Raw genomic sequence first — 24,775 nt, forward strand, 5'->3', positions numbered from 1 at the left:
GATTGTACTCCTCAGATATCTCAGATTGCAGCACGTGTTTTGTAGGTACCACAAAATCTAGAATTTTCATTTGCACAATTGAATGAGTCCGGCATTCGGAGCAGTCCTTTTCCCGTATGTTCATTAGACGTGACTGCATGCAAATTTGCTCTCTTATTTCGAACCCATTGTTCCACTTCTTCATTACAGAGCAACAGAGCAACCACAAGGAAACTGGTCCTGCCATTGTTTCTGGCTCTTTCCAGCTGACTGGGCCAAATCACAAATAGATTTTTGGTTATGCATTCTGCTTAAGGGCATCAAACCAAGTAAATATTTTTTCTGTAACCAGATAGACAAATAAATGCAAATGAATCAACTCCAACGTGAATTGCAAAATTTCAATCTGAGATATCAAGTTGCCAATCAACCAGGAAACTTGACAAAATAACTCCATTGAAATCTAATTAATGCATTTTATAATGTTTGCATTAAGTGAAATCCTTTTATGATTTTGTATAAATAAATCTTGAATTTAAATAATTTAAGCTTCATTAGTAGTGTGGCCCCGGGATTCCGTTTAATGACGAAGACTCCGGCGACGACGTTGTATTATTATAAAAGTTTATTATATTAATGATATTAAGGATTTTGATTACAAGTTCCGTTGTGTTTTCAACTTAAAGTTAACAATGTATTTCGCGCTGCACAGCAATGATATTTCGGCAACTGGTGTGTACGAGATCTTGACACCGACTGACTTATTCGATAATCTGAACTCGCTTCTTTTGATCTCGATATATGTTTCTAGAAGCGCCGACCGCTTCTGGTTTCTCTTTCTAAATGCTCTTCTGGTTTTCCTACATTCGGCCCTCCTGACTGGGTGTTCGCCCCGAACTCCTTCATAAACTCGGCTACAGTGGATGTTTTCAAAGGACCCTCGCTATCTCCCACTTTCTCAACATCATACCTGCCATGTTTGTGAACTTTTACTACCTTGTAGGGGCCAAGGTACTTTCCTTTTAGCTTCAATCCAACTCCATACTGAGTACGCCTGTTCGCGACTAGATCGTTAACTTTGTAGAGCTTTTCGTCCTTCCTCTTTGAATCAAAAGTACGCCTATTTTCTTCTTGCAGAGCTTGTATGTTCTCCCTGGCCTCCTTGCGTATCTGTTCACGCTCTTGGTCTAGTTCTTGTATCAAAGACTGCTGAATCTGCTCTTTCAGCTCTGAACTGTCAATTAAACGCATGTTGACGCCTGTTAACAACTTGAACGGGGTTACTTTTGTGCTCCTAGGCTCAATATTGTTAACCCATTGCTGGACTTTACCCACATGTTTGTACCAATTTCCTGGGTTTTCAAGACTCATCTTCGACAACATGGGCACCACGATTTTATGCATTCTCTCTACCTGACCGTTACCACGAGGTACACCCGTAGCGATCAATAAGTGCTGAATCTTCTGTTTGTCACAGTATTCTTTAAACAAGTGAGAGGTAAAAGCTGCACCACGGTCTGACACGATCCTGAATGGATTACCAAAAATTATGGCCTGCCTGTCTAAACAATTAAGCACCTCCTCAACTCCAGTACTGCGTGTTGGATACAACCAAACGTACTTCGAAAATGCATCCACGACTACTAGGATGTGATTGTATCTTTTCTTGGTGATCTCCATCGGCCCTACGTGATCAATATGATAGGTAACTAATGGTTTGTCTCCCTTATCAATTGGATTTAGTTAACCTTCCTGCTTTCCGGCCTTTGCATTTACTAAAATGCACTCTACACAATTTCCCACTACTTTCGAAACCTTGTCCCTTAACTTCGGAATGAAATAGGATTTCTCCACCAAATCCTGTGTCCGTTTTGCAGAAAAATGGCCTTGCTTATGAGCAATCTGGATTATCTCAGTTTCCATTTGAGATGGAACTACGATCAATTCTCGATCTGGGTCTTTGAACAAGATTTGATTGGCGATGTAATAATCCTCATGTCCCTGCACTTCAACTAGACTTCTGACTGCTCTGGTCCATTCATCTGTCATCTGAGCTTCCTTTAACTTGTGCATTACACTCTCTGTCAATACAAAACAAGCAACTCGGCTGAGCGCGTCTACGTGTCTCATCTTGGTACTTGATCGATGTTCTATTTCGTAATTATAGTCTTGCAAAAACATTGCCCACCTAGCCACTCGTAACGGAATTTCCTTCTTTTTCATCGTCATGGCAAACGCGTTACAGTCCGTGATGATTTTAAACTTTGTCCCTAAGACATATACACGCCATTTTGTCAATGCTGCAATGACTGCCAGGACCTCCAGTTCGTATGAGTGATATTTTTCCTCACACGGTTTCGTTTTGCGACTCATGTACATGACGGGGTGCAACTGACTATCGGCTGGATCCTTTTGTAGAAGGACTGCACCGAAACCAAACTTTGACGCGTCCGTGTGAATTTCTGTAGCCAATTTCGGGTTATACAGTTTCAAAACTGGTTTACTAACCAAGGCTGCCTTTAACTGCTCGAATGAAACCTGCTGCAACTCTCTAAACTCAAATTTTACATCTTTCCTTAACAGATCTGACAAAGGTTTAGCTATGACTGCATATCCATCTACGAACTTCCTAAAGTACGACGTTAAACCAAGGAATCGTTGTATAGCCTTTCGATCAGACGGTACGGGAAAGTTTGCTACAGCTTGCGTTTTTTCATTACTGGGTGTGATCGAACCATTTTCAATAATGTAACCAAGAAAATCTACCCTGCTCTGTAAGATTTGACATTTGGCCCAATTGATTCTCAGCCCATTCTGTTCAGCAACCTCAAGTACTCTCTTTAGTTTCTCTAAACCTTCTACGACATTTTTGCTGGGAATAATAATGTCGTCCATGTAGACAACTGCGTCACCGGTCTTAATGAGTTCTCTGAGAACTGCCATTATGAACCGTGTAAAAACTGCTGGCGAGTTTGAAATGCCGAAGGGCACATACAAGAACTCGTATTGTCCTTTTTGTGTAACAAATGAAGTATACTTTTGCGAGCCAACTTCTACTGGGACATGGAAATACCCGTTGGTTAGATCCAGTGTTGTGAAAATCGTCGCTCCCTGTAACTTCTCTATCACGCTGTCCATTTGTACCATTGGAAAATTGTCCCTCACAATTTTCTCATTCAACTTGCGATAGTCGCAGCACAACCGTTTCTGTCCATTCTTTTTTGCCACGAGTACGATTGGTGAAGCGTACTCTGAAGTACTGGGCTTGATTATATTTTGTTCTAGCCACTCCTGAATCTGGTCGTCTACTACCTTCTGCTCGGTATAAGCTATACGTCGAGCGTGCTGAAATACTGGTGATTCGTCGGTCAGTAAAATTTTCATCTCAACTGGGCAATGAACGTTTCTTTTAGGCTTATAGTCCTCTATCATGCGCTTCATAACACTTTCCTCCAAATATGGCAAATGCGACAACTCTACATCAAGCTTGCTTCCTGTCTGCTCTGAGGCTATCATGCACAAACTCTGAAACTCATTCAGCAATTCCTTGCATGAACTTTGGTCTTTCTTCCCTTTTTGAACCTTCGGATTTGACCCTGAACCAATCTGGTTGTCTGATCTGCGAACGAACTCGGTACCATCCTTGTCACCTTCATGTCCACCATCTGTAAAATAGTCCTGCCTAAGATTGAGTCAAATGCCATGTCTTCGTCAGATATGACGTGGAATTCTACGTTGAGACTGATGCCATCTATTTGTACTGGGATAATCAGGCTTCCAAAAGTCACGATTTGACTCTCACCGATTCCAGTCAAACATTTCTCACCTCCTGTCAAACTCTGTTCTCCGAGTTTCAAATAAACACTTCGGCGCAGCAAACAAAGATCTGCTCCGGTATCTACTAACCCTTTGAAAGTAACGTTTCCAAACAAAATGTACTTTAATTCCAATCCGGAAGACGTAAACGTGCTTGTTGGCTTTGTCTTTCCTTCTACCTGTACAAGGTTTGTAGCTTTCTCCTGCTTGGGTACCATTTCGACTGGGCACTGGGCCGCTCTATGTCCTGGCTGGTTGCACCTGAAACATTTATTGTCTCTTTTTGAACAATCTTTCTTCATGTGAGACTCGTCTCCACAGTTGAAACATTTCCTCACCTTGTCAAATACTTTCACTGCCTCTTTCTAACCTTTGTTGAAATAAGAATCATACCTGACTTGCTTTGTTGATCCTCGCATCTTTTGATATGCTTCGATCTGAACTTTCAACTGCCTCATAGTCCTGGCTTGGTATAATAAAGCTTTGTTTACCTTGGAGTCTGGAATACCGTCGACAAAGTATTCAATTAGGCTTTCATCGTCTAAGTCTATTGGTTTTGCCAGTTCCATTAATGCATACAAATACTCGTGTAACGATTCATTCTTCTTTTGCTGACGCTTGGCTAGTCTACGATGAACCTCTGCCGATGATACCTTCACACCGAATTCGTCGAGCAATGCGTTTTTTAAAGCCCTCCAATCCCGAACATCACGTTGACTTCGAATGAAAAGCTTGGCAGCCCCGCTGAGTAATTGTTTAGCATATATAAAAACCTGCAACTGACTCCAATCGACCGTAAGTGCACACTCTTCAAGTTCCTCGATCCACTGATTGACGTCTGGTGAATTAGTTCCCGAAAACTGTGACACACTCCCTTCTACATCCTTCAATGTAAACCATGACCTACCCGAATTAGGATTTTCAACCACACGGTTCTGCACACCTGCACCTGGATTCTTCCTGCGCTCACCATTCCCACCAGCCTGAATATTATTTGAATGTACGGAAGCAAAAGAACCATCTTCTTCCTCATCATCTTCCACTTCGACTTCTTCCTCAATATTATCATCCGAATTCAAACCATAGTGAGCAAGTAGTCTGTTTTGTAATTCTGGTTTCTTTCCATTTCTGTCTAACCCTAGTTCTGTCAATTTTTCGCGTAGATCTGCTACGAGCAGTGCCAAAATCTCGTGTCTGTTCATTTTCAAAACTTAAATGTAATTATATAGATTAAGAATAGAATATATATATCAAATATAATAGTTATGCTTAAAAAATATTAATGTGTACATCAATACTGCCAACTCGGCCAAAATAAGGCTTTACTCTGCCTGTATAACAAACAGCTGTACGCACTGCTTGAATGTGCGAAAAGAATGCAAGATTTAGCACTATGTAAACTTCAGCTACTGTTAACACAACAGCTCGATTTAAAATTAGAAATACGTTAAATTTCAAATATCTTCCTTCGTTCTCCTTCTCGCCTTGTTCTCCTTTTCGCCTTGTTCTCCTTCTCGCCTTGTTCCTCTACCGCCGATTTCTGCCCGCAAAACGTGAATATTTTTGCCACTCACCAGAATTGCGACAGCTTGATTCGACTCACAAATACAACATAAGATTGGTCTCGCTGCCTCACCAACACCGCTCCAGAATATCAAACTCGCTTCAGATTATCTCTCCAGCCACACCGCGTCACCAATACTGCTTCGGAATGGTCTTCTCGCTGATCTGATCACCAACACCTTTCGAACTCCTCCCGCCGCCTGGTCACCTGCTTCTCTTGCTATTACCAGCCCTTTGAAACACGGTCTCCTGTCTCCGGTCTCCTCTCTCCGGTCTCCTGTCTCCTGCACAACTCTTACGATCCGCCTGCTACTGAAACTGCTCCACGCCTTGCTCTTTGTCCAGATGACTCCGCCAACGATCCTGCCTTTTGCTGATTGACGTCCACCACAAAGTTTCTGCGCTGCTCTCAGTTTTCAACTCGTTGTTCAATCGCCTTCTATGTTGCCCACATCAATCGTCTTGTGTCGGTTTTTCTTCTACTTCTTTTGCGTCGAATTTTTCAATTTCTTTCAATTTGCAACTCTGACTTCTCGTTCTCGCACACTCTGATTTAGGTTTGCAAATTTTCTGTCTCTCTCACTTTGCGCACCTGAATTGTAACGCTTTAAAGCTAGTTCCACCGCTAAGAACAAGGGTCCATACACTTTTAAACACACAACTTAGTTTAGTGACTGTAGTTTGCAATCGATCCAAATATCTCCGGCTGAGCCCCCAAAATTGTGGCCCCGGGATTCCGTTTAATGACGAAGACTCCGGCGACGACGTTGTATTATTATAAAAGTTTATTATATTAATGATATTAAGGATTTTGATTACAAGTTCCGTTGTGTTTTCAACTTAAAGTTAACAATGTATTTCGCGCTGCACAGCAATGATATTTCGGCAACTGGTGTGTACGAGATCTTGACACCGACTGACTTATTCGATAATCTGAACTCGCTTCTTTTGATCTCGATATATGTTTCTAGAAGCGCCGACCGCTTCTGGTTTCTCTTTCTAAATGCTCTTCTGGTTTTCCTACAGTAGGTTTCCCAAGGTGAATATTTATGTTTGTGGAACCCGATAAAATATGTTTGATCAAATATGAATGATATCTCTCTTGTTCCCAATTGTTAATATTTCATATTCGCCAAAATACTGCATTAAAAAAAATCAGGAATATTTTTATTTGACTGAACAACACTTCAATCACATCATTCAGTTCTTTACAATAATTAACGAAATATGTGGAAATGCTGTGCATGTTGGCACAGGTAATTTTGTGGTAGCGAACCTTTTAGGCTAACTGCGAAATGTTTTGAATCACATTGAAGCCTGTCCTCTGGCGAATCCTTTATAATTCGGACAAGAGTAACACGGGTCTTCGCTTTATCCTCGTTAGTTTTGCGACGCCTCTGGGGCAGTATTGTCGTGGCCATTACTTTAATTAAATTATATTCGTACGGGCTCGACGTCAATCGTAAAACCAATACACTTAATGCATCTGTCAACGCAGCAGTCACAAAAAGTGTGTGTGTGTGCGAGTAAAATGTTCAAAAGCAAAATCACGTACTTAAAGGCAATAAGCATTTTTATATCCTACCCCAAGCATCCCTGCCCAAGAAGGCGGGCCAAGGGAAAATATTTTAAAAACTCAACCGCGTAAAAATCCCACAGCCCACACTCAGAATCACACAAACACATTTCTATTAAAACGCAAATTTCAACAGATTAACACACAGACCACCGGATGCGGGATCTCGGATCGGGGAAGTGGGCATGAATGAAACTCCAGCGCGTGTCATTCGCCGTGTAACAATTTGAAACTTTTATAGAGTTTTCTGCGCTGAACAAAAAATTCCATCGATGGACGGCGGACAAGTTTAAGAACACGTTAAACTTTTTACGACTTCCGTAGATGAGGATTTTGTGGGGCCGAAATGTATGCGGAAGTTTTCTCCTTTGGAGATAATGCAGTCAGGAGTCGAGGTCGCGTTTGAGGAGGCATACTGAAATTTAAAGCAACAGCTGCTACTAATTAACCTGGCCATTTGGACCGCCACGTCGCCGGCTTGTATTAGTTAAAAACTCATAAAAAATGTCGGCTGATTGAAATAAGCGTCGATGGCTTTAGGTTGGCCTTTCGATTCCGCTGCCGATGGCAAAGGGGACTTAAATTTAAACCGCTCAAACTTCATTGCATATTTATGGGCCCTAGACCCCGCACACAGGGCTTTTGGCGCTTTTTAAATATTTAAATTTAAATTCCAGCTAGCGTGTGGGAAACCAAACAGAAGACAGGCGCACATCTGGCATAAATAAATAGACTGTCCTTTTTCGTAAGTCGAAAAGGTGAACGACGGAGTAAGACAAAGACAAAGGGTTCGGGGCTTAAAGTTGGAACGCTTCCAAGCGGCCAAAATCCGTTTAAATTGAGCGTGAATTAAACTTTCGGCCCTCCTGCAGCTGCACAATGCCGGCATAATTTAAGTTTCCAGTGGAATTGCAATTAAAGTCTGGTTGGCGAAATTTGCAATGAGTTTCGGGCTTCAGACGAGCATCTATGTTCGTACCGCTGTGTGCGGGCTCAGCTCTTGTAGCACTTTTATTTAACTAGACTAAGCGGCTTTTGCCTAGACAAACTTTGCCGCACTGAAATCCGCTTGACTTTTGGCCAAGTCTTTATAGCCCGCGCCTGCTTGCGTAGACGAGTATGTAGAGAAGTTCTCGATGACAATGTGTGGAAGCGGGCTCTCGCTAAATATTAATATAGAGCACATAAGATACTAAGAACTTTCAGATGCCTTATATATATTAATATAGAGCACATAAGATACTAAGAACTTTCAGATGCCTTCTATCTTTTTTTGTTAAATAATCGTGTGAAAAAATATTTAGTAGTCATATTTTGAAATACAATTAACATAAAAAAAAACATTTATTTTGTCACTGCTTAGATTAACTTTTAATTTGTTTCTTATTCAAAAATTTTAAAATTTTTAGAGAAATGTTTTTTGTAAGTTAAATCTCAGATGTAAATTTAAAAAAATTTAGCTATTTAAGCCCTATTAAAATAGGCAAGGTTTCTTTATTAAATTATAAAGAAAGTTCTTAATGTTCTTAAAGAATGTGTCGACTTAGATAATGAGCAATGTGAAATAGAGCGAAATAGCGCTTAAAGTTACATGAGTGGGAGAAAGAAAGACACATTTCGAGCATATCAAATGATACCAAATAATATCAAATCGATCACCGTTTCATATCAATTTGTTTTGGGGTTTTTTTTCATGGCCTTTTAGTTATTTCCATTCTGCGAAAAGCACTAATTTTCCCGATGATGATGGAACAGTTTCCCCGAAATATTCCTCCGCCTTGACAACGAACCCCGAATATGTGAAAAGCTCATTTCTGCGGCCCCGGCCAGCCGACAATCAAAGCCGGCCACAAAGACTGGCCACATTATGTGCTCACGAGCCTATGCATATGCCACACAAAAGTTGAGTCCAACAAAGGAAGCCCAACTGCGTCAGATCTTTTGTACGGCTTCGCGTGTAATTTATTTGACAGTTTGACAATTTGGAAAAAATGAGCGCTAAACAGGGCAGGACGACCTGGGGAAGGCGCGTGAAAGTGGCCGCGGGCGCACAAAAGGCTCCAACGCAACGGTGGCGAACTGTTAAAAAGCGTGGAAGCCCGTGGATACGCCGGGAATACTGTGAAAATTCCGGGGGAAAAACACCTCGGACCGCTGCAAGGCGCTAATGTTGAATTAAACGAGCGCTGACAGCGGCATAAACAAAGGGCGGACCGCGACACCGCCCAACAGCCCAACAGGACCACGATTTATATGCCTCACATATGTAGTAAATATGCGATGTTGCCCTATACTATATGTATGTGCATGCATATTTATGATAAATTGTCGCTGTAGGAAAACGTGTCGCTGACATTTTGGCGCCTACAAAAAAGGGACACAAACAAAACACAAACGGCGAGCCAAAGCAGCCAGCGAATGAAAGAAAAACTCGGCACAAGTCAAAGTCAGCATGAATGTTTGTATGAAATTTTAATAACCCGGCAAACTGGCATTATTATTGAATTGCCATTGGTGAACATTGCCGCGAAATGACTTTGTAATGCGAAAGAGAAGTGAAAAAAACGAAGAAGCGTCAAATATGGCGAAGCGAATTTTTATGAAGCTGAAAAGCCGTTTAATGTCGCGCCACGGAAATAATCCAGCTTTGGAGTTGATTGGAAAATGCTTAAAAATAGCAGAAAATAAAGGAGCTCGAAGCGTAGGGAATGAGTGTGCAGAGGCCTCATTGGAGCTCCTCTAAGCTTTATTGTCTCAGTCGCTGCCATTTGCACACGCTCAAATCTCTGGTCGCATTCAACCTGTTAGCCGGCGGAATATTCGTGCCTACTTTTCGGGGCCAGCTCTTTGCGGCTGCTCGAATGTAGATGTAGTCGTAAAAGCGCTTTTACGTAATGCGACGATGTCGCTGGGACCGAGACGATAATGGTCCCCGAAGAATTGCGACGCGTACGTGTGTGTGTTGCGCCGGCCTTGAAGTAAAATATTTACAATGCTCGGTCTTAAAGTTAAATTCTGGGGGATTATACAACATGCGAGAGGTGCCTTTCCTGGCCAATCTCATCAAGCTTCAATTTGCTGTGAGCCCGTTTTATTCTTTTTCAATTTATTGGCAGTTGTTGTTTTATAAATGGGATTACAAATGCAAATACAATAATATGATTAATATTAAAATAATATTAATTTTAAATTAAGACAAGTATTTACCATAGACTAAAAAGTAAAACCCTGCGATTATAAATAAATGTTAATTATATTATCGACCTACTGGAAATTACATGAGAACATATAATATTTAAATCCACAGCCATTCCACACAGAATTTGGCTTTCCTCAGTTTTACCTCTTGTTGGCTCAAGCTGGCCAAATTAATTATACACACTTATTTGGTTAAGTTCCTTTAACCGACGAATGCTCTATTTGAGTAAAGTGTTAGCTGAACAGAAGCCATTCAGCTTCAGATCGGATTGTATCTTCTGCTCTAAATCTGAATCCGACCCAGGTAAATAAACTTAAATGCTTTGACTCCTGGTTGGCCAAAGAGTCTAGTTAAAGGGGGCGGCAGTCTGCTGACATGAATGCAGCTGCGGATGCATACATTTGTAGATTTTGGTGTGTATTTTACTTATGCAAATGCCATAAGACTCACAGGACAGAGCTCACTTTACCTTTTCTGCACACACGTGCTTTTTGTTTCGCTGTTTTAATTAAACCAGCTTCAGTATTCCTTGTTGTTGCTCTGGTTACTCTAATGCCCCGTGATGCGACCCATTTCGCCATCGTATATTCCTCGCTGGCCGAGTGAATTTCTTCTTCTTTTTTACCCATATCCCCAGCCACCAACTATTATTTTATTAATATTGCCAGCGAAAGCTGCGTTTTTGCATGCCTTTAGTTGGGGTTTCATTTTCATTTAGAAAATTACAAGAGAGAATTTTAATATAGGGTGGGCCTTGTACAAAAAAGTGCCTAAGAATTTGTGAGTGGTACATTGCGTGAGTAAATGTAATTAACATTTTTATTTTATTTATTGGAGGAATACAAAATGAATATAGAACTGAGCCGATGAATTATTAATTTGGTTTTAACTAAATTCTTTTCCAATTAGTTCTATGAAAAACGTAAAAGACACCACATAATGAATTAGGTTAATAATTACAATTATAATTGTATTTAATTTTGTAGAGATGTCAGAACATCTTAGAAATCTTGGTATAACAACTTTATTAAAAGGAAAATGAACTTGGGAAACCGTAACGATGCACTATAACGATAACGCCGAAGCGACTGTAACTCTGTGATTTTCTTTTTCCTGTTCCCTGCACTCAGTCGCTAAAGGGTTACACCCTTTTATTGTCTGTTTCAGATTATCCGTTTTCCACGGTCTGCGCCGTTTACTTGTTTATCATACTGTCAATTACTTTTAACGTTCGGATCTTAACAGCGAAACTGCAACTGCTTTCCAATTAAGAGTAACGCATTGCGGGTAAAGCACAAAAAAGTAGAAGAGTGCTGCGATGGTTCGTTTATCCCTCCTCAGCTTTTCCACTTTTCTGGGCTGGTCAACACTCGAGAGCTGCATCTGCGGAGCGGAGCCCACATGTCGCTGCCATCTCCCATGGGGAACCCACCTCCCCATTCCATTCCACCCGCCCCCAAACCGCTTATGCAAATGGATTTTCAGCCAAGAGCGAAGGTCACTGCGTCCTTTGCGGTTGTTAAATGCATGCCTGGTTGGTATCTTACCGGGCTCCGCTGATCCGCCTCCAGAAACTCATTAACGGCAGTGTTGCCTTTTAAGTCGGCTCCTGGCTCCTGGCTCTTGGCTGTTGGCTGTTGGCTCTTTGCCCCCTGATGGCCGGGCTAAAGTCACAATAATTAAGTGAAGACGTTTGCGACAGGAATAAAGGGAAAGAAATGTTTTTTACTGCCGAAAGGGTCCTTGTACATTTACTTAATCCGCTCAGGGACTAGTTAGCCAGCTACATCCGAGAATTCTCGGTGAGAGTGTCCTGACTTCGGTGTAACAAGCATCCAGCTTTTCTTGTGCTGGCATTTTCGCGTTTAAGAATTTTACGGCATTACATCTCCCCATGCTAGTTTCAATTTTCTGGCCCTAGAAAAAAAGCGGAGCAGTGGGCGGAAGGGAAAGCCGCTTAAACGCAACTCGAGACTTTTTAATAATTTACGTCGACTGAGGCGCGAATCAAAGAGCATTTGGAGTGCCCTCTCCGATGCCGAGAGGCAGGTGTGCAAATAGAGATACAAATAAAAATAAGCATTAGCCGCTGGGAAGGCAGTTCCCATTAAAGTTTATGTAATGGAGGAGTCGTACAGATAGGGCTCAATCCGATGGATAACTTTGCCTAGGCCGCCGCCTGGCCCTTAATGATCCGGTAGTTGCCCTTCCTCTCACATTTCACGCCTTTCCTGTTCCTGAATCCGTCGACGGACCACTTGCCCCCACCCAACTCGGAGAGCATCAGGAATCCGCCCATTTTGCAGAACAGCAGGGAGAAGTACTGTATGGATAGGAGCGTATCGTTCCAGCCCCACAACATGCTCCAGTGATTGCTGAAGACATCGTGATAAAGCAGGGCGATTACGGTCAGATAGGCAAACAGTTTGCAGTGGAAGCCAAGGCTTATGAAGAGCAAAAGACCAAGCGACACGATGCTGAAAGATGTCTGAGGAAATCTGTTTGTACGCCAAAAACTTTACTTATAACTACAAGAAGTACTCACTTCCAAGCCCTCGTCCAGCCACATTATAAACAAGCAGCACAAGCAGAGCCTTCCCACCAGCAATAATACCTGGTACTTCGACTTTTCCATCTGCGGCCAGTCCGTTTGATCCCTCAATTTGATTTTAGCAGCCATCAGCATCAACAGGGAGCCGACATCCAAACTGTCGGTGAAGAGGAAGTAAAAGAACATGGTCCATATTGAGAAGAACAGTCGGTGGACGACTCTGCCGATGAGCAACAGGGTCACGCCACTGGCGTCCTTTCGGGTGCCCAGGATGAGAAAGATGGCTGCAATGGTCAGCAGGACATCGAAGGACGTGTAGAAGTGGCCGAACGCCTCGTTGACATCCATCACAATGGCTCTTTCTCTGCCCACCAGTGGGGTGTTGACCACCGAGTAAAGCACTTCCATAAAGTAATACGACATTACGAAATACGGCATACACTTCAGAACCAACGGCCTGATCTCGCGTCTTAGACCTTTGATTATTTTTGCCACCATTATTATAAGTTCGCTTAAAGAGCAAAATTTTGAAATATCAACCTTGCAGTTCGGTAAACCACAAATGTACAGTTGATGCCCAGCACACTTTGATTGTTACACATCAAATCGATAAACTGATAAATTAATTGGAGATATACGGCCCTGTTCTAGTTTTCACTTTCCAAAGATTCACTCGGAATCGAATTTCTCAGACCTGTTCCAGGACTCGCTTCCGAAAGAAATGCACGGATTCAAAAATCCCTCTATAGCTTTTATATGCAACAAACTGTATAAGTTTCATATCTTATGGGAAAAAAATTAAAATGTATCTTGTGTAACAGTAGGAGGTCTTGGACTATCTCACTCATTGCCACATCCCCCTTTTAATTAGTTGATAATCGGTAAGCCTCAAACGGCCCGAGGTCATTGTAATACGCATAATGTTTGCGGCTTTGGGCCCAAGGGAATCTTCATAATGTGATGAGACGCGAGCATTCAAATCAATGCCGCGTCTAATTGTCCGTAATTGTTGCCCATGGCGTGGGCAGACCGCAGCCGGCACATTAGCTAATTACCCACAAGAAGGCGGTGGGCTACCACCTGGGTCACCACACGCCTGACTTGGTTTCAAACTTCCGTAGGGAGATATCCTTCGTTTCGAGCCCTTCCGGAAAATACCTTTATGCCCGCCTTGTGGGTTGTTTATGGTTTTGAAAAGGGAGGCACTACTCGAGTTGCAACCGATCAACGAAATGCGAATGGAGTTGTTTTCCCTGGTGCAGACATGTTGGTATGCGGCACCCATCAGGATTACGGCCATGCTGGCCCTTTTTCCATAAGGCAGACGGCACCGATTACAGGGAAATTGGTGGACATCTAGGTCAATCCCAGGCCCACAATTCAGTTGTCTGGCTTCTTCAACATTCCCCTAGTCAATCCACTCGCGGACTAACAGATTCAACACCCTAGTTATTTTTGCCCATATTTTGACGAACTCTTGTTCCGTATCCTGTACCCATAAACATATTATAACTTTTTATTTAATAATATAGGGCTAACAACAGAGCAAATTACCATTTTTAACATTTTTATTTGCAAGCAGTACTGGAAATTATTACTGCAATACTTAAGACATAATCTGACTGCGTCAGCCCACACAATTTATAAAGTGTTTAAGTTTACTTTGCTCCCTAATGGACACCTCCACTCGTTTCCGAAGAGTCAGGGTCCGGCCAAGTGACTGGATTCCATTTTGATGCCAATGACTGTCAACAGCTTTTGACATTTTGCAATTTATCTGCTTACACAGCAGAAATTAATGCCACAAGTGGAAAACATTGAAGCTGGTTCAAGGTAATGAGCAGTTGGAAGGGGGGATCAGAGCGGAAGAGAAGATACTATAAAAGGAGAAAATGAAAAAATCAATTCATGTTGTTGACATCTAAGCGTTCCCTTATCCCCTATCTTTCGAATAGAAAATTAGGTATTTACCAGAAATTACCACAAGGTCTTTGGAAAAGTCGTAGGCATAGTCCAATCGCTTGGAAGAAAAGAAAAAGGAAGTCAGCAACAAAGGCAAGTTGTTATACAATTGCTATGGACAATAAAGTCCAAAAAAGTTGGGAAGTAGAAAAACGATGGCACAACGAGTAAACAAAAGCGTAACCCTTAAATTTGACCTAGAAATATTCATTATTCTCATCCTGACAACTGGTCACAGTGAAACTATATCCTGAAGCCCTAATTACTACCAAGATGGCAGTGAAAATAATGACAATACCATTGGCCTTGCAAGAGACTTGGATTGGCTAAGAAATGTTTACCACTAGCCTTCGAAATAAATGAGCTGGAGGAAAAACTTGGTAACCAACCATCCCAAGCCTCCATTCCTGGAGAAAGTTTATTAATTAAGCCTATTAGTTGGCTTCTTCTAGTTACAAGGAAAGACGTGATGAACATTTTCCAAAGCCATTTTAAACAAGCCACTGGCATCAAGATTTTATGGAATATTTGTTCTTCCCTATTGATTCTAAAGAATACTAAAAAAACGATATTGACAATTTCTTAGATATTAAAATTTTTCTCTAATAAGATAAAGGAATTAAAAATTTAAAAAAAAATATAGATTTAATTAAATAGGTACGCAGTCTATTACAGTTTTCAAGAATCTGACTCCCACTTTTAATTGAAAATATCAGGGACCGAAGATAAGAGTTAAAATGTGATTTTTAAAATAAAACTTATAACGGTTACGGTCCCTGAAAAATATCTCAACAAATTCAAAATAATCAGACTAATTTTCCAAAAATCTACATCCTTGTTTCCTCTTTAAAGTTTAAAAAAGAAAACATGCTTCAAAATTTTTAATTTTCTAATATTTCCTCCAGGATTTGCCTCCAAGGTGTTTATCCCAGGATATCCTCAGCCACATTTCCCTTAAAAGAGCATTCCAAGCGGTGGTTTTGTCGGGTTTGCTCAAACATTTTGCTGGGCAATCAAATCAGTAACAGGACCTTGGGGCGTGAGAGGACTGAAGGATAACCCAAGCAGATCGGAGGATGCGGAGCGGCCACAGTTCGTTGATTTTGTTACAAATAATTTAAATCTATGTCAACATTTGGAACGCAACGCGATAATAATTCATTTTTGCTTTTCGCCGCAGCTTCGTGACAGCTAATCACTAGAGGGAGATGGCAATAGACCGTCAGACAGAGAGAGAGTGAGAGCGACTGACGGACGGAAAGGCAAATAAAAATGGACACTGACAACCATTTTGAAAAATGGCGTCATGGCTGCCCGATTTCCGCCGGCAAATGAATTTTCCCTTTTGACTTCACAGACGTTGTTTTGTGTGCTAATTTAACGACTCTTTTTTCAGTGGGCGGTTAAATTTAAAAACCAATAGGTTGCTTATTATGACTGGTATAAAATGAGGACTTTATCGCGTAGAATATAAATTAAATACAATTTGCCATCATGATTATTGGTGTGTGCACATGCGCGACGCCATCAACGTCCATTGTTTATTTGTTCCGATAAAATCGTTTTAATTTCATTAGTTTTCGCTTTATTGTGTGTTTTGTTGGCCGAATGCCTCACCCAGTTGTTTGCATACTTTTGGTCTCGACTAAAAAATAGTCGTATTGTTCTCTGTTTATCTGTGACAAATGTCAGACATTCGATTTAATCTTAACTGTTCAATTGTTTTGGATATTGTTATGAATTCAATTAATAATACACATTATGAATCGTTGTTAAAGCTTTCCATAAAAAGGTTTGAACAAATTTACTACTGATTGGCAGTGCAATACACGACATTTATAAATACTTGCAAGAGTGATTTAATTATGAAAATATAATTTGTAAGCCAACAAATAATAAATTGTTCAATTGTAATTAAAAATAAAAAGGTATTAAAAAAGTATACCTGATTGCTTGTGTTAAACACACTTTTTTAAAACGCTTGTCGGCTTGACTTAATTATGAAAATTAACATCATTCAATAATCACATTTTGTGATTATTGTGTGGTCTCGTAATAGATTAAAATCGTTTATATATATTTTCATTTAATCGTTGGACTTACTTTACAAAAACCAAAGGCTTTTGTAAAGTCGTAAGCTGCCGCGCATATCCTCCAGACTACTTTTTACATGTCAAGAAGGACAATGGCCGACTTCAGCTTCCTGTTTGGTAGTTATCTTGAAACCTTAGGGGTCTGTCCATAAAGCAAACAATGCAACCCCAGAAAACCCAAGTAATAGCAAGAAAATCTATTATACTTGGAGAGCATACATATAAAGGGAGTAGACTCTGAAAGTTGTAATGAATGGAAATAATGGAGCCGCAGGTGAATAATCCGACACCATATTTGCTTCTCGGCTGCACTATGACGCAAATTTTTTCCTCCTTTCAAACCTGTCTGTTTTATATCAACATTTGCATTGTGCATTTTTGTTTTAAGACAATAGAAAAAATTTCCCCGGCCTTTTAGTTTTTTGGTCTCTCGATTTCTGTCGGCATATCAAAATCAGTCACAGACGCGATTGCTCCTGACAGCACAGCAGGAATGATATTCGTAAAAAACATTTCAATTAAAACATTGAACATTATCTTCAATTTAAGCTTCACTAAATAGAAAAAACACGATTGTATATTCTTAGATTTAATAAATTTAAATAAGCAAAAAGGAAGTATTCTTATTAAATATGTAAAAAAAATTAGATGAAAGTATTTCTGCATAAACTACGGATTGTATCCCCCGAATTCGTAGTTATTTTCATACAAAAAAAAAACACAGCGGTGATAAGCCGGGAATCATTTTTTTTTTATCAATTTTCTTCGCGAAACCTGGGCAGATGTCAAGCAGGATAATGAGCCTAGATTTGGGAATGCGGAAATGCCAGGGAGCTCTGAATTTGCCTGCGTGGAAAATCAGCTTAAGGCGTGCATGATATTTGAATATATATACATAATTTTTGGGCTCCCCTTTTTGGGTTCACAATGACTTTAAGGCGGAAATTCCGCATTTGACTAAGAAGAATGAAAACCCATGGGATTTTTATAACAAATTGAAAAGCATAACAATAAGAAGGGGGCATAGACTAAAGCTCATTTTTATTATGATTGTGTTAAAAATTTGTTAAACCATAGATAAAGTGATCCTTTTAAACAAAAATACTTTTGTCCCCACTTCAGCAATAAAAGCAGCGGTCGTTAACCTTGGTCAAATCAATTAAATGTGCAATTTTGAATTGTCGTGAGTGTTATGAATATTCACGAACTGTGCGCCACGAAATAAATATTTAAATAGTTTGAATATAAACGCGTCCCAGGGCTAGTGACGCCAGGACCTCCAGTCGCCGAGGTACTTTAGCCAGAGAGGAGCAGATCCACCAACAAACCGGAAAGTATTCAGCCGGAAAGAGTTTGCCAGAGAGATATATACATATGTACAGGCCCACGGTCCACGTCTAAATTAACAAATGAATTATTTAGTGCCAACACTTGTGTGGGCAATGTTTGGATTAGAGCGATGTGAATTAGGTGCGAATGACCAGGCGGGGATTACCCTAAATGCGAAACTGTGTAATTTGCTTAAAAGCGTTGACCCTCAGGCAGCTCTTTAATACGATGCTTGCATAGAGTTCTCTTTACTGCGCTCAGCCAATTCGTTGATAAAGAATTGGTTAATAAAGAAAAATTTAATACCAGTCCAATTTAGGATTTATTTTTACAATACATTGAATTAATTATTAAATCGTTAGGACATAATTTTCTATTCTCTATGCTTTGCATCATCTGGCAATCATTTCCGACTCTTTAAGTTATCCGCACTATAGAATATCAAATTTTAAATTCATTTGAAAAAGTCAGAACCAAAAACGTTGTGCACGGAAAGTTCCAGTTCTTGTTTGTTGTCAGTATACTTTTTTTTTCATACTTCTCAAAATAACTACGAAAGCAGTATTTTGTTTTGGCAGCACCTTTCCTGGAGATGAATGTCCGTTGAGCAGCTGTTGCCGAGCAATCCCCATTCCCAGTCCAGGTCCTGCTCCGATTCTGTATGCTAAACGTGTCAACAAGTCTGCTCAACACACTGCAATGCAGTGAAGCGTAATGGGTAATTTTATTAAATGCGGTCGAAATCGAACAGGAAATTTTGGGGGTTGGTGTGAACTGAAAACGATTAAGTTAGTGGAAGAATAAGGGTATTGCGCTGCTGCCAAGCAAAGCAGTGAAGCCAGCAATTGTAAGAAACATGAAAATCGCGAGGACACTTCCTGCTAGCAACTAAAGAGGCGGATGAGAGGTGTATTTATTTGTTAGCTTCACATACTTACGAATTGGAACGGTCTTATATTGCCCCAGCCGGCCACAATAATGTTTGCGGGGCAGCTCACGGGCAGCAAAAACTGATTGTGCAAAGCCGTGGCAAACGGCAGGGCAAAGGCTGCTCCCTGTAATATAACAATATTTGAAAATAATATTTTAATGTATATTGTGGATTTTATACATATACTTGTTGATTACTTACTCACCCCTCTTATCATGGTGGGAAGTGCTATTTTAGCCACGGTAGTACCCGGTGATAGATTCGTCAGCAGAGTTCCGTACAGGGCGCCAAGGATGAACTGCTGGCTGTCGAATTTACCATCGGGACTACCCATGGATCCTGCCACGAGGGCATTCAGTCCGCAGGCCTGGGCACAGAAGACACAGCAAACGGCGGCGCCCAGCATGAAGATGTCCGCCCAGGGAGTATTGTTGTTCACCGCCTTCCAGCTGAGGAGCGAAGGTGCAGTGCCCTCCTTTGTGGGCCGTCGGCAGGCATAATATTTGCAGAAGAAATAGTTGGCCGGGAGCGCAAAGAATACAATGGCCATGCCAATGGCCGTCACCGAGAGACCCGACGAAATTTTAAGGTTAAGATCATCCCAACCCAAGAACACTCGCGGTTTTCGAGTGGCGGCCAGTATAAAAGTCACAAGAATGAGGACAAAGACTAATATGGGATACAATGGCCAGGGTCCCATTGCCTCCTTCTTGTCGGCTATGGTCTGTTTAAATCCCGCTTTATTTCCAGCCAACTCGGCTAAATCGCGCTTCACACTGCCGCCGAAAAGTCCAAGGAAGAGGATTTGAATCCAGAAAACCATAACAACAAGTCCAAATAAAGCCGGGACCGCCATAATCATCATCATGCTGGTTACGCTAAAAAATCTGGAAAGAAGCAGTTACTTACCTTACTGCAAAGGTAGTAATTGATTACTAATTACCCCCAGAATGCGTCGACAATTGAACCGTTGGGATTCACGAAGGGCGAAAGACAGCCGGCCAGTGTACCGGCATAGCAACAGGTTAGATAAATTCCGATTACAGGACGCGTCGGATATAGTTTACTGGGGGCCGGATTAGCAGTTTACTTTAAGTGGGAGCAGTGCTATATAACTCGAGACTCACGCTCCAACCTCGTAGGTCCGTTCATCTGAGTTCATTTTCACCACGCCAGCCTACAGCAAACGGTACACAGATTAGGACTGTAGCCTATATTGGTAACACCACCTGCTTACATTATTGTATTCCGTTATGACAGCTTGGGAGACCTTCATCCAAAAGGCAGTGGCTAGAGTTGGATGCACCAAAAAGGCAACAATAAAAACGGCAACGGTCATGAAAAGCTGCAGACTGCGGATTGGAAACATTTAGAGTTGGAGTTCCCTGAGTTAGGATCTTACAATTTCAGACTGCTCCCAACAATGGCGATAACACACATCGCCAGGCGTTCACTGAGCTTCGAAGAGTCCATCATAATGCCAAGGAAGACAGCACCGTACACCAAGAATATTAGATCGTTGTAGTAGGAGGTACTGACCTTGCCAGAGCCAGCGATTCCCGAAATGGGTATAAAGGTGATGAAGATAAAGGCTACAGCCCCTCTGGCCATCACATTGAGGATATAGTACAAGTAAAGACATAACGATATGTATAGAAAGCGGAAAACCTACAAAAAGTAGGTTAATTTGATTTTTAGGATATGTGCAAAAACCTTACGAGTACTGGATGTCCGATTAAAACAGGTCCAAGTAATATAGGAATGAGCAAAATGAGAACGCCCTTGTAGTGGAATTTACAAAACAATCTGCGATCATCTTGCTCCTCCAATGGAACGTCGCCCGGCTTGTAATCTTGAACACTTAAGGAGACGAATACTTTTCGTTAAAATTCTCATTTGTCCATTTATATACTCACGCTGCCATCTGGTGCAACTACTTTAGTTTTCTCGAAATAGTTAATTTTGTTTCGTATAGATTTAATATTTGACGTTGAAACGGTTGCTGTGCTAGGTGTCCATATTTATTTAAAATAATTATTGATTTTCCGCCCGCAACATAATTTTAATTTTTCCAATACCTTGCATAAAATTGTTTAAACTTTCATCTAATGTTTTAGAAATATTTAGCCAATCGTTGGAATTTTTATTGGTAAAGTTTTTTCTTAATGGCCAAGTTAACTCACGTAGTAGGTCAAGATTTCTTCACTGACTGCAAGCTGCAACGCGAACAGCAGCAGGGAATTTGGCCAATAAAAACTTTGGTCGGCAGTGGTCGGTGGAAAGTGAGGACGGAAGACACCGCGACGCACTGCATTGTGGGTCGATTCTGATGGCGATGGCAACTTTGTGGGAACACGTGGCGCGTAACAACGCGCGGTCGTCGGCAATTTTGCGTAACTATTCAGCGTTCTGCTTCGTTAGTGCCCAAGCAGAAGTAGAAGTCCCTTCGCAGTGGAAGATCCTTAAAGTTGTCAGATGAGTCAAACGCAGTTGCAACTGCAGATAGTGTTGAATCAAATATTTTTGAGAGATTTAGTTTATTTAAATTGAAGTTAATATTTAATGGCGAAAGCGAACCTACAGTTATTTTATTAAGCTATCAATACGATTCATCCTGAACTGTTAGAAATAATTACTTAAATATTCTAAATATTATAGAATATCATTTATCAAAAAAAGCTTTAATTTTTAGATAAGTAAGCCGATTTAGCAAATAAATAGCAAATAGAAAACCAAATGTCCAAAAGCACGTCAAAACATAATTATAGAAAAATGACATAGCCTTTGCCACATTGCTTCAATGATTTTGAAAAAAAATATTATACAATTATAATTGTAGTATTTATTATTTAAATAAATAATAATTAAAAAAAAAACCAACTACAGAGCGCTTGTGAAATAAAATACTTTTCAGCATAAACAAAGTGCTGAAATGTGGGTATTAGTACGCCTGTGACATGTATGAAATCCGCATACTTTCACCGGGTATTATATTCCCATCTTTTCACTCTTAAACAAGCTGTATTTACGGGCGCCAACTTTCCGTTACTGGTTTGCGGATTGACACTCGGTATTTCGGCGTTTTAGTGGCTATGGCAACCATGCGAAACACTAAAGGAAAGAATCCTGAGATTAACTGGCCAAACATGCCAAAAAAGACTACGGCAAAGCGGAAGTTGATTGACTCCTTTGGACACTTTTTTTTCCATACGGAAGGTTGATAAACAAAAATGGCCGACAACGCTCTTTCAGCTTCATCCGTCGGCTATTGTTGTTATTTGCCTGAGGCGGCCTGACAAGCCAACATGACGTATATACACATAACGAACCATTTTTTGATTAGGGTTAACACGAATATATGATGGATGCTTCAGTTTTATGGCAGCATAGAGCCTGAAATCAACTCTAAAATCTGGGATCTGTGTGAAATTTGCCATTGTGTTCTTTATTTTCAGGCAAACGAAACCTTCGAGGATTTGGTTATACTTTAAAGCCTCCACACTCAGGCTATCTTACGGCACCGCCTTCCAGTCAGCACCCATCCGGACCAGCAACGCTTTTGAGTCTCGAGTAGCATTTCACCTGTCACGCCGAGCTGGTTGTTCAGAATAGAGGCACAACTAGTGTTTTCGAGCACTATCCGAAGGATCCGCTGCTGGAGGGCCCGGCAATAGGCCAGCTTGTCTGGCTGTTCCTGAAGCTCCAGCTCGATTTGAGCCGACCAGTTGGCTGTTTGAGTGTCCTGCTGCATCAGGACCAGAGGCAGGATTATTAACAATCCAAATGCCGTTGTCGTCGACGTGTTCATGGCGACAACTAGCAGCCAACTGAGCCAATGGTTGTTCAGTTGAATCCGACCAGCTGTTAATGATTTTTCGCAGTTTTTCTTTATTTGCCTTGTTACTTCGAAACATAATCGTTAGGTTCCATAGCAAGCGGTATGACTTGGATTACGGGCTTATACTTAATATACTTAATACTTAATTTAAAAACCAAATTGTAATTTAAAACAGTTTCACCAAATTGTTTGAGCAATTCAATTTTTGAAATCGGTTTTCCTTATTTAATTTTCTTGTAACCTGACACATTTAAAATGAAATTTTCAATATGTAATTTATGTGTTTCACGGACAGTTCTCACAAGAAATTTTTTATATAACACTTTGCTAAACAGTTAATTTTTCTCAAGCCACATTATAGCACAACCACTAACAGATAAACCATATTTAGCGACTTTAAAATAGCGTAAAAGGAATACTAAAATTCCTTAAATTTTTCACTCGAGTGAGGAGTGATCTGTCACCCATATCACCCCCCTTGGATCCGCGCATGATTACTTTTATCTAACGCTTTAATATGTAGTATAGCAGCCGGAGGTCTTTAAATAAATAGCATCGAATATTGTACAAGATAACATTTAAAACTTTAAAAAATATATATCCTAATGTGCCTTACACAAAGTGATTGTAATTGCGATAAATTTGTAGCCCAGTGCTGCATCAGATTTTACAAATAATTTCTTTCATTACCATTTTTTAGGCAAGCTGAATTTTAATCAATATTTTTTTATGATCCCAAAGTGAAATGCCCTATAATATTGTATTATTCGTTCCCCTTTGCCACGCTTTAATTTCGCACAAAGTTTTCGTTTGTTTTTAGCCCCTTTCAATTGCTTGTTAGCCATTTTTTCTTTGTTCGCCCCTTTCATTATCGCCACCTTTATTTTTTTGGACGTCGTCATTCTTCTGGTTGAAATTGCATTCGGCGAAATGAATGCACGGTCCTCGTCCCTTTCGCCACCCCCGGCGTGGAATCGACCTCGAATGATGCATGCAATCGAGTGTAAATTTCTCCGTTTTATTATTTAATAACGTGGCTGAGGAAGTAACTTTTATGCTATCTATATGATGGTTACTGTCGGTTCGCGAGACTCTCATATTTACGCGCCCATTTCCGTTTTTTCCCGCCGTGTCGGGCTGTATAAACAAATTGTCTGTGTAAATATAAGTGCAAATTGGACAACTGAAATGGCACCTTACCTGTGAAAAGTCAACAAGGAGAGAAAAATAGTTTTACTAGACATTCCGAATTTATTTTTGATTTTGATGGGTCTTTAATAAAAAAGCTTTAATTTTCTGTGTTAACCTCCCTCCTACTGAAAGGAACGCCGCTTAATAGACAAGTCTCAGCATGGAATTCATTTGGAATTACGCAAAGGATTAAGGTAACTTTTTGAAAAGGCCAGTATGACGGTCTTTTTAGCTCCAGATATTTTTTACAGCTCAAGTGGAGTCTGCCAGCCATTGAAAGTAAGTGCAATTGGGGGGCAAAGTAACTTAAGCATTTAAGTAAATTTAAAAACTTGCTAAGCCCTTTAATGAAGCGATTTCCACCAGTGCTCAGCGCCAAGGCCGCGAGGGAATCCAATATTGTTGGGATCTCGGTGTCTACGCAGCTTTTAAACAGCGATTTTCGTAACTTTTATTAATTAGTCGTACTATTAAATCAGATGGCAGGCCGACGAGCTTAACCTTTAAGATGCCTTCGCCCCTGCTAATGATGTTTGTACAACACGGGTGAGCCCCGGTAATGGCCCGGCCATGTGCCAAACATCGATCCTAGCCCGAAAACAACTCCATTAGGGCCAAAACAGACACAAAGGGCTGTGAAATCCAAAGGGCCCACCTGCTGGTTTTTTGCTTTATTGTTGATGTGGGTAGCTGCAGGAATTAAAAAATTCTCAACAGAAAAATTCAATTATGCCTTTCATTTCTGTC

The 24,775-nt window shown here is 40.7% G+C and overlaps 4 protein-coding genes across 6 annotated transcripts; all 4 read right to left on the reverse strand.

Moving 5' to 3' along the window:
• Positions 1-786: 786 nt before the first annotated feature.
• LOC138914836 (uncharacterized) lies at positions 787-4,997 on the reverse strand. The gene is made up of 3 exons (XM_070219532.1): positions 4,189-4,997; positions 2,835-3,661; positions 787-1,664 (listed from the first exon to the last, which is right to left on the reverse strand). The coding sequence occupies exons 1-3, from the start codon at positions 4,995-4,997 to the stop codon at positions 787-789; spliced, it is 2,514 nt and encodes an 837-aa protein (XP_070075633.1).
• A 7,086-nt stretch (positions 4,998-12,083) lies between these two features.
• LOC108056263 (uncharacterized protein T02E1.7) lies at positions 12,084-13,262 on the reverse strand. Its single transcript, XM_017139990.3, has 2 exons — positions 12,679-13,262; positions 12,084-12,621 (listed from the first exon to the last, which is right to left on the reverse strand). The coding sequence occupies exons 1-2, from the start codon at positions 13,180-13,182 to the stop codon at positions 12,301-12,303; spliced, it is 825 nt and encodes a 274-aa protein (XP_016995479.2). The 5' UTR covers positions 13,183-13,262; the 3' UTR covers positions 12,084-12,300.
• Positions 13,263-18,749: 5,487 nt separating this feature from the next.
• Positions 18,750-21,074, reverse strand: LOC108056261 (protein I'm not dead yet). Of its 3 annotated transcripts, none has more exons than XM_070219493.1 (9): positions 20,916-21,074; positions 20,718-20,859; positions 20,402-20,667; positions 20,237-20,351; positions 20,127-20,176; positions 19,943-20,065; positions 19,201-19,886; positions 19,007-19,123; positions 18,750-18,956 (listed from the first exon to the last, which is right to left on the reverse strand). In XM_070219493.1, the coding sequence occupies exons 1-9, from the start codon at positions 20,921-20,923 to the stop codon at positions 18,853-18,855; spliced, it is 1,611 nt and encodes a 536-aa protein (XP_070075594.1). In that variant the 5' UTR covers positions 20,924-21,074; the 3' UTR covers positions 18,750-18,852. The 3 variants fall into 3 exon arrangements, with proteins under 3 accessions (XP_070075594.1, XP_016995477.2, XP_070075595.1); XM_017139988.3 differs by having other exon boundaries at positions 19,205-19,886; positions 20,916-21,073; XM_070219494.1 differs by lacking the exons at positions 20,718-20,859; positions 20,916-21,074 and having other exon boundaries at positions 20,237-20,344; positions 20,402-20,535.
• A 478-nt stretch (positions 21,075-21,552) lies between these two features.
• LOC108056265 (uncharacterized) lies at positions 21,553-22,834 on the reverse strand. Its single transcript, XM_070219495.1, has one exon. It carries the CDS (start codon positions 22,805-22,807, stop codon positions 22,502-22,504), a length of 306 nt encoding a protein of 101 aa, XP_070075596.1. The 5' UTR covers positions 22,808-22,834; the 3' UTR covers positions 21,553-22,501.
• Between the last annotated feature and the right edge of the window lie 1,941 nt (positions 22,835-24,775).

This window comes from Drosophila takahashii, chromosome 2L (assembly GCF_030179915.1).
Source record: "Drosophila takahashii strain IR98-3 E-12201 chromosome 2L, DtakHiC1v2, whole genome shotgun sequence".
In the NCBI taxonomy this organism is placed as follows: domain Eukaryota; kingdom Metazoa; phylum Arthropoda; class Insecta; order Diptera; family Drosophilidae; genus Drosophila; species Drosophila takahashii.

Bases quoted from the DNA above. Each gene is read 5' to 3' on its own strand.
- LOC138914836 (XM_070219532.1), bottom strand. From the start codon at position 4,997: ATGAACAGACACGAGATTTTGGCACTGCTCGTAGCAGATCTACGCGAA. The intron at 3,662-4,188 runs GTATGATTCTTA...ACTCAATCTTAG, and splicing joins GGATCAACAAAGCAAGTCAG to GCAGGACTATTTTACAGATG. The intron at 1,665-2,834 runs GTTTAGAGAAAC...TTGATCACGTAG, and splicing joins CAGCAAAAATGTCGTAGAAG to GGCCGATGGAGATCACCAAG.
- LOC108056263 (XM_017139990.3), bottom strand. From the start codon at position 13,182: ATGGTGGCAAAAATAATCAAAGGTCTAAGACGCGAGATCAGGCCGTTG. The intron at 12,622-12,678 runs GTGAGTACTTCT...AGATTTCCTCAG, and splicing joins GGCTGGACGAGGGCTTGGAA to ACATCTTTCAGCATCGTGTC.
- LOC108056261 (XM_070219493.1), bottom strand. The intron at 20,668-20,717 runs GTAAGGTTTTTG...TACTTTTTGTAG, and splicing joins TAATCGGACATCCAGTACTC to GTTTTCCGCTTTCTATACAT. The intron at 19,124-19,200 runs GTAAGTAATCAA...GTTATATTACAG, and splicing joins CACCATGATAAGAGGGGTGA to GGAGCAGCCTTTGCCCTGCC.
- LOC108056265 (XM_070219495.1), bottom strand. From the start codon at position 22,807: ATGAACACGTCGACGACAACGGCATTTGGATTGTTAATAATCCTGCCT.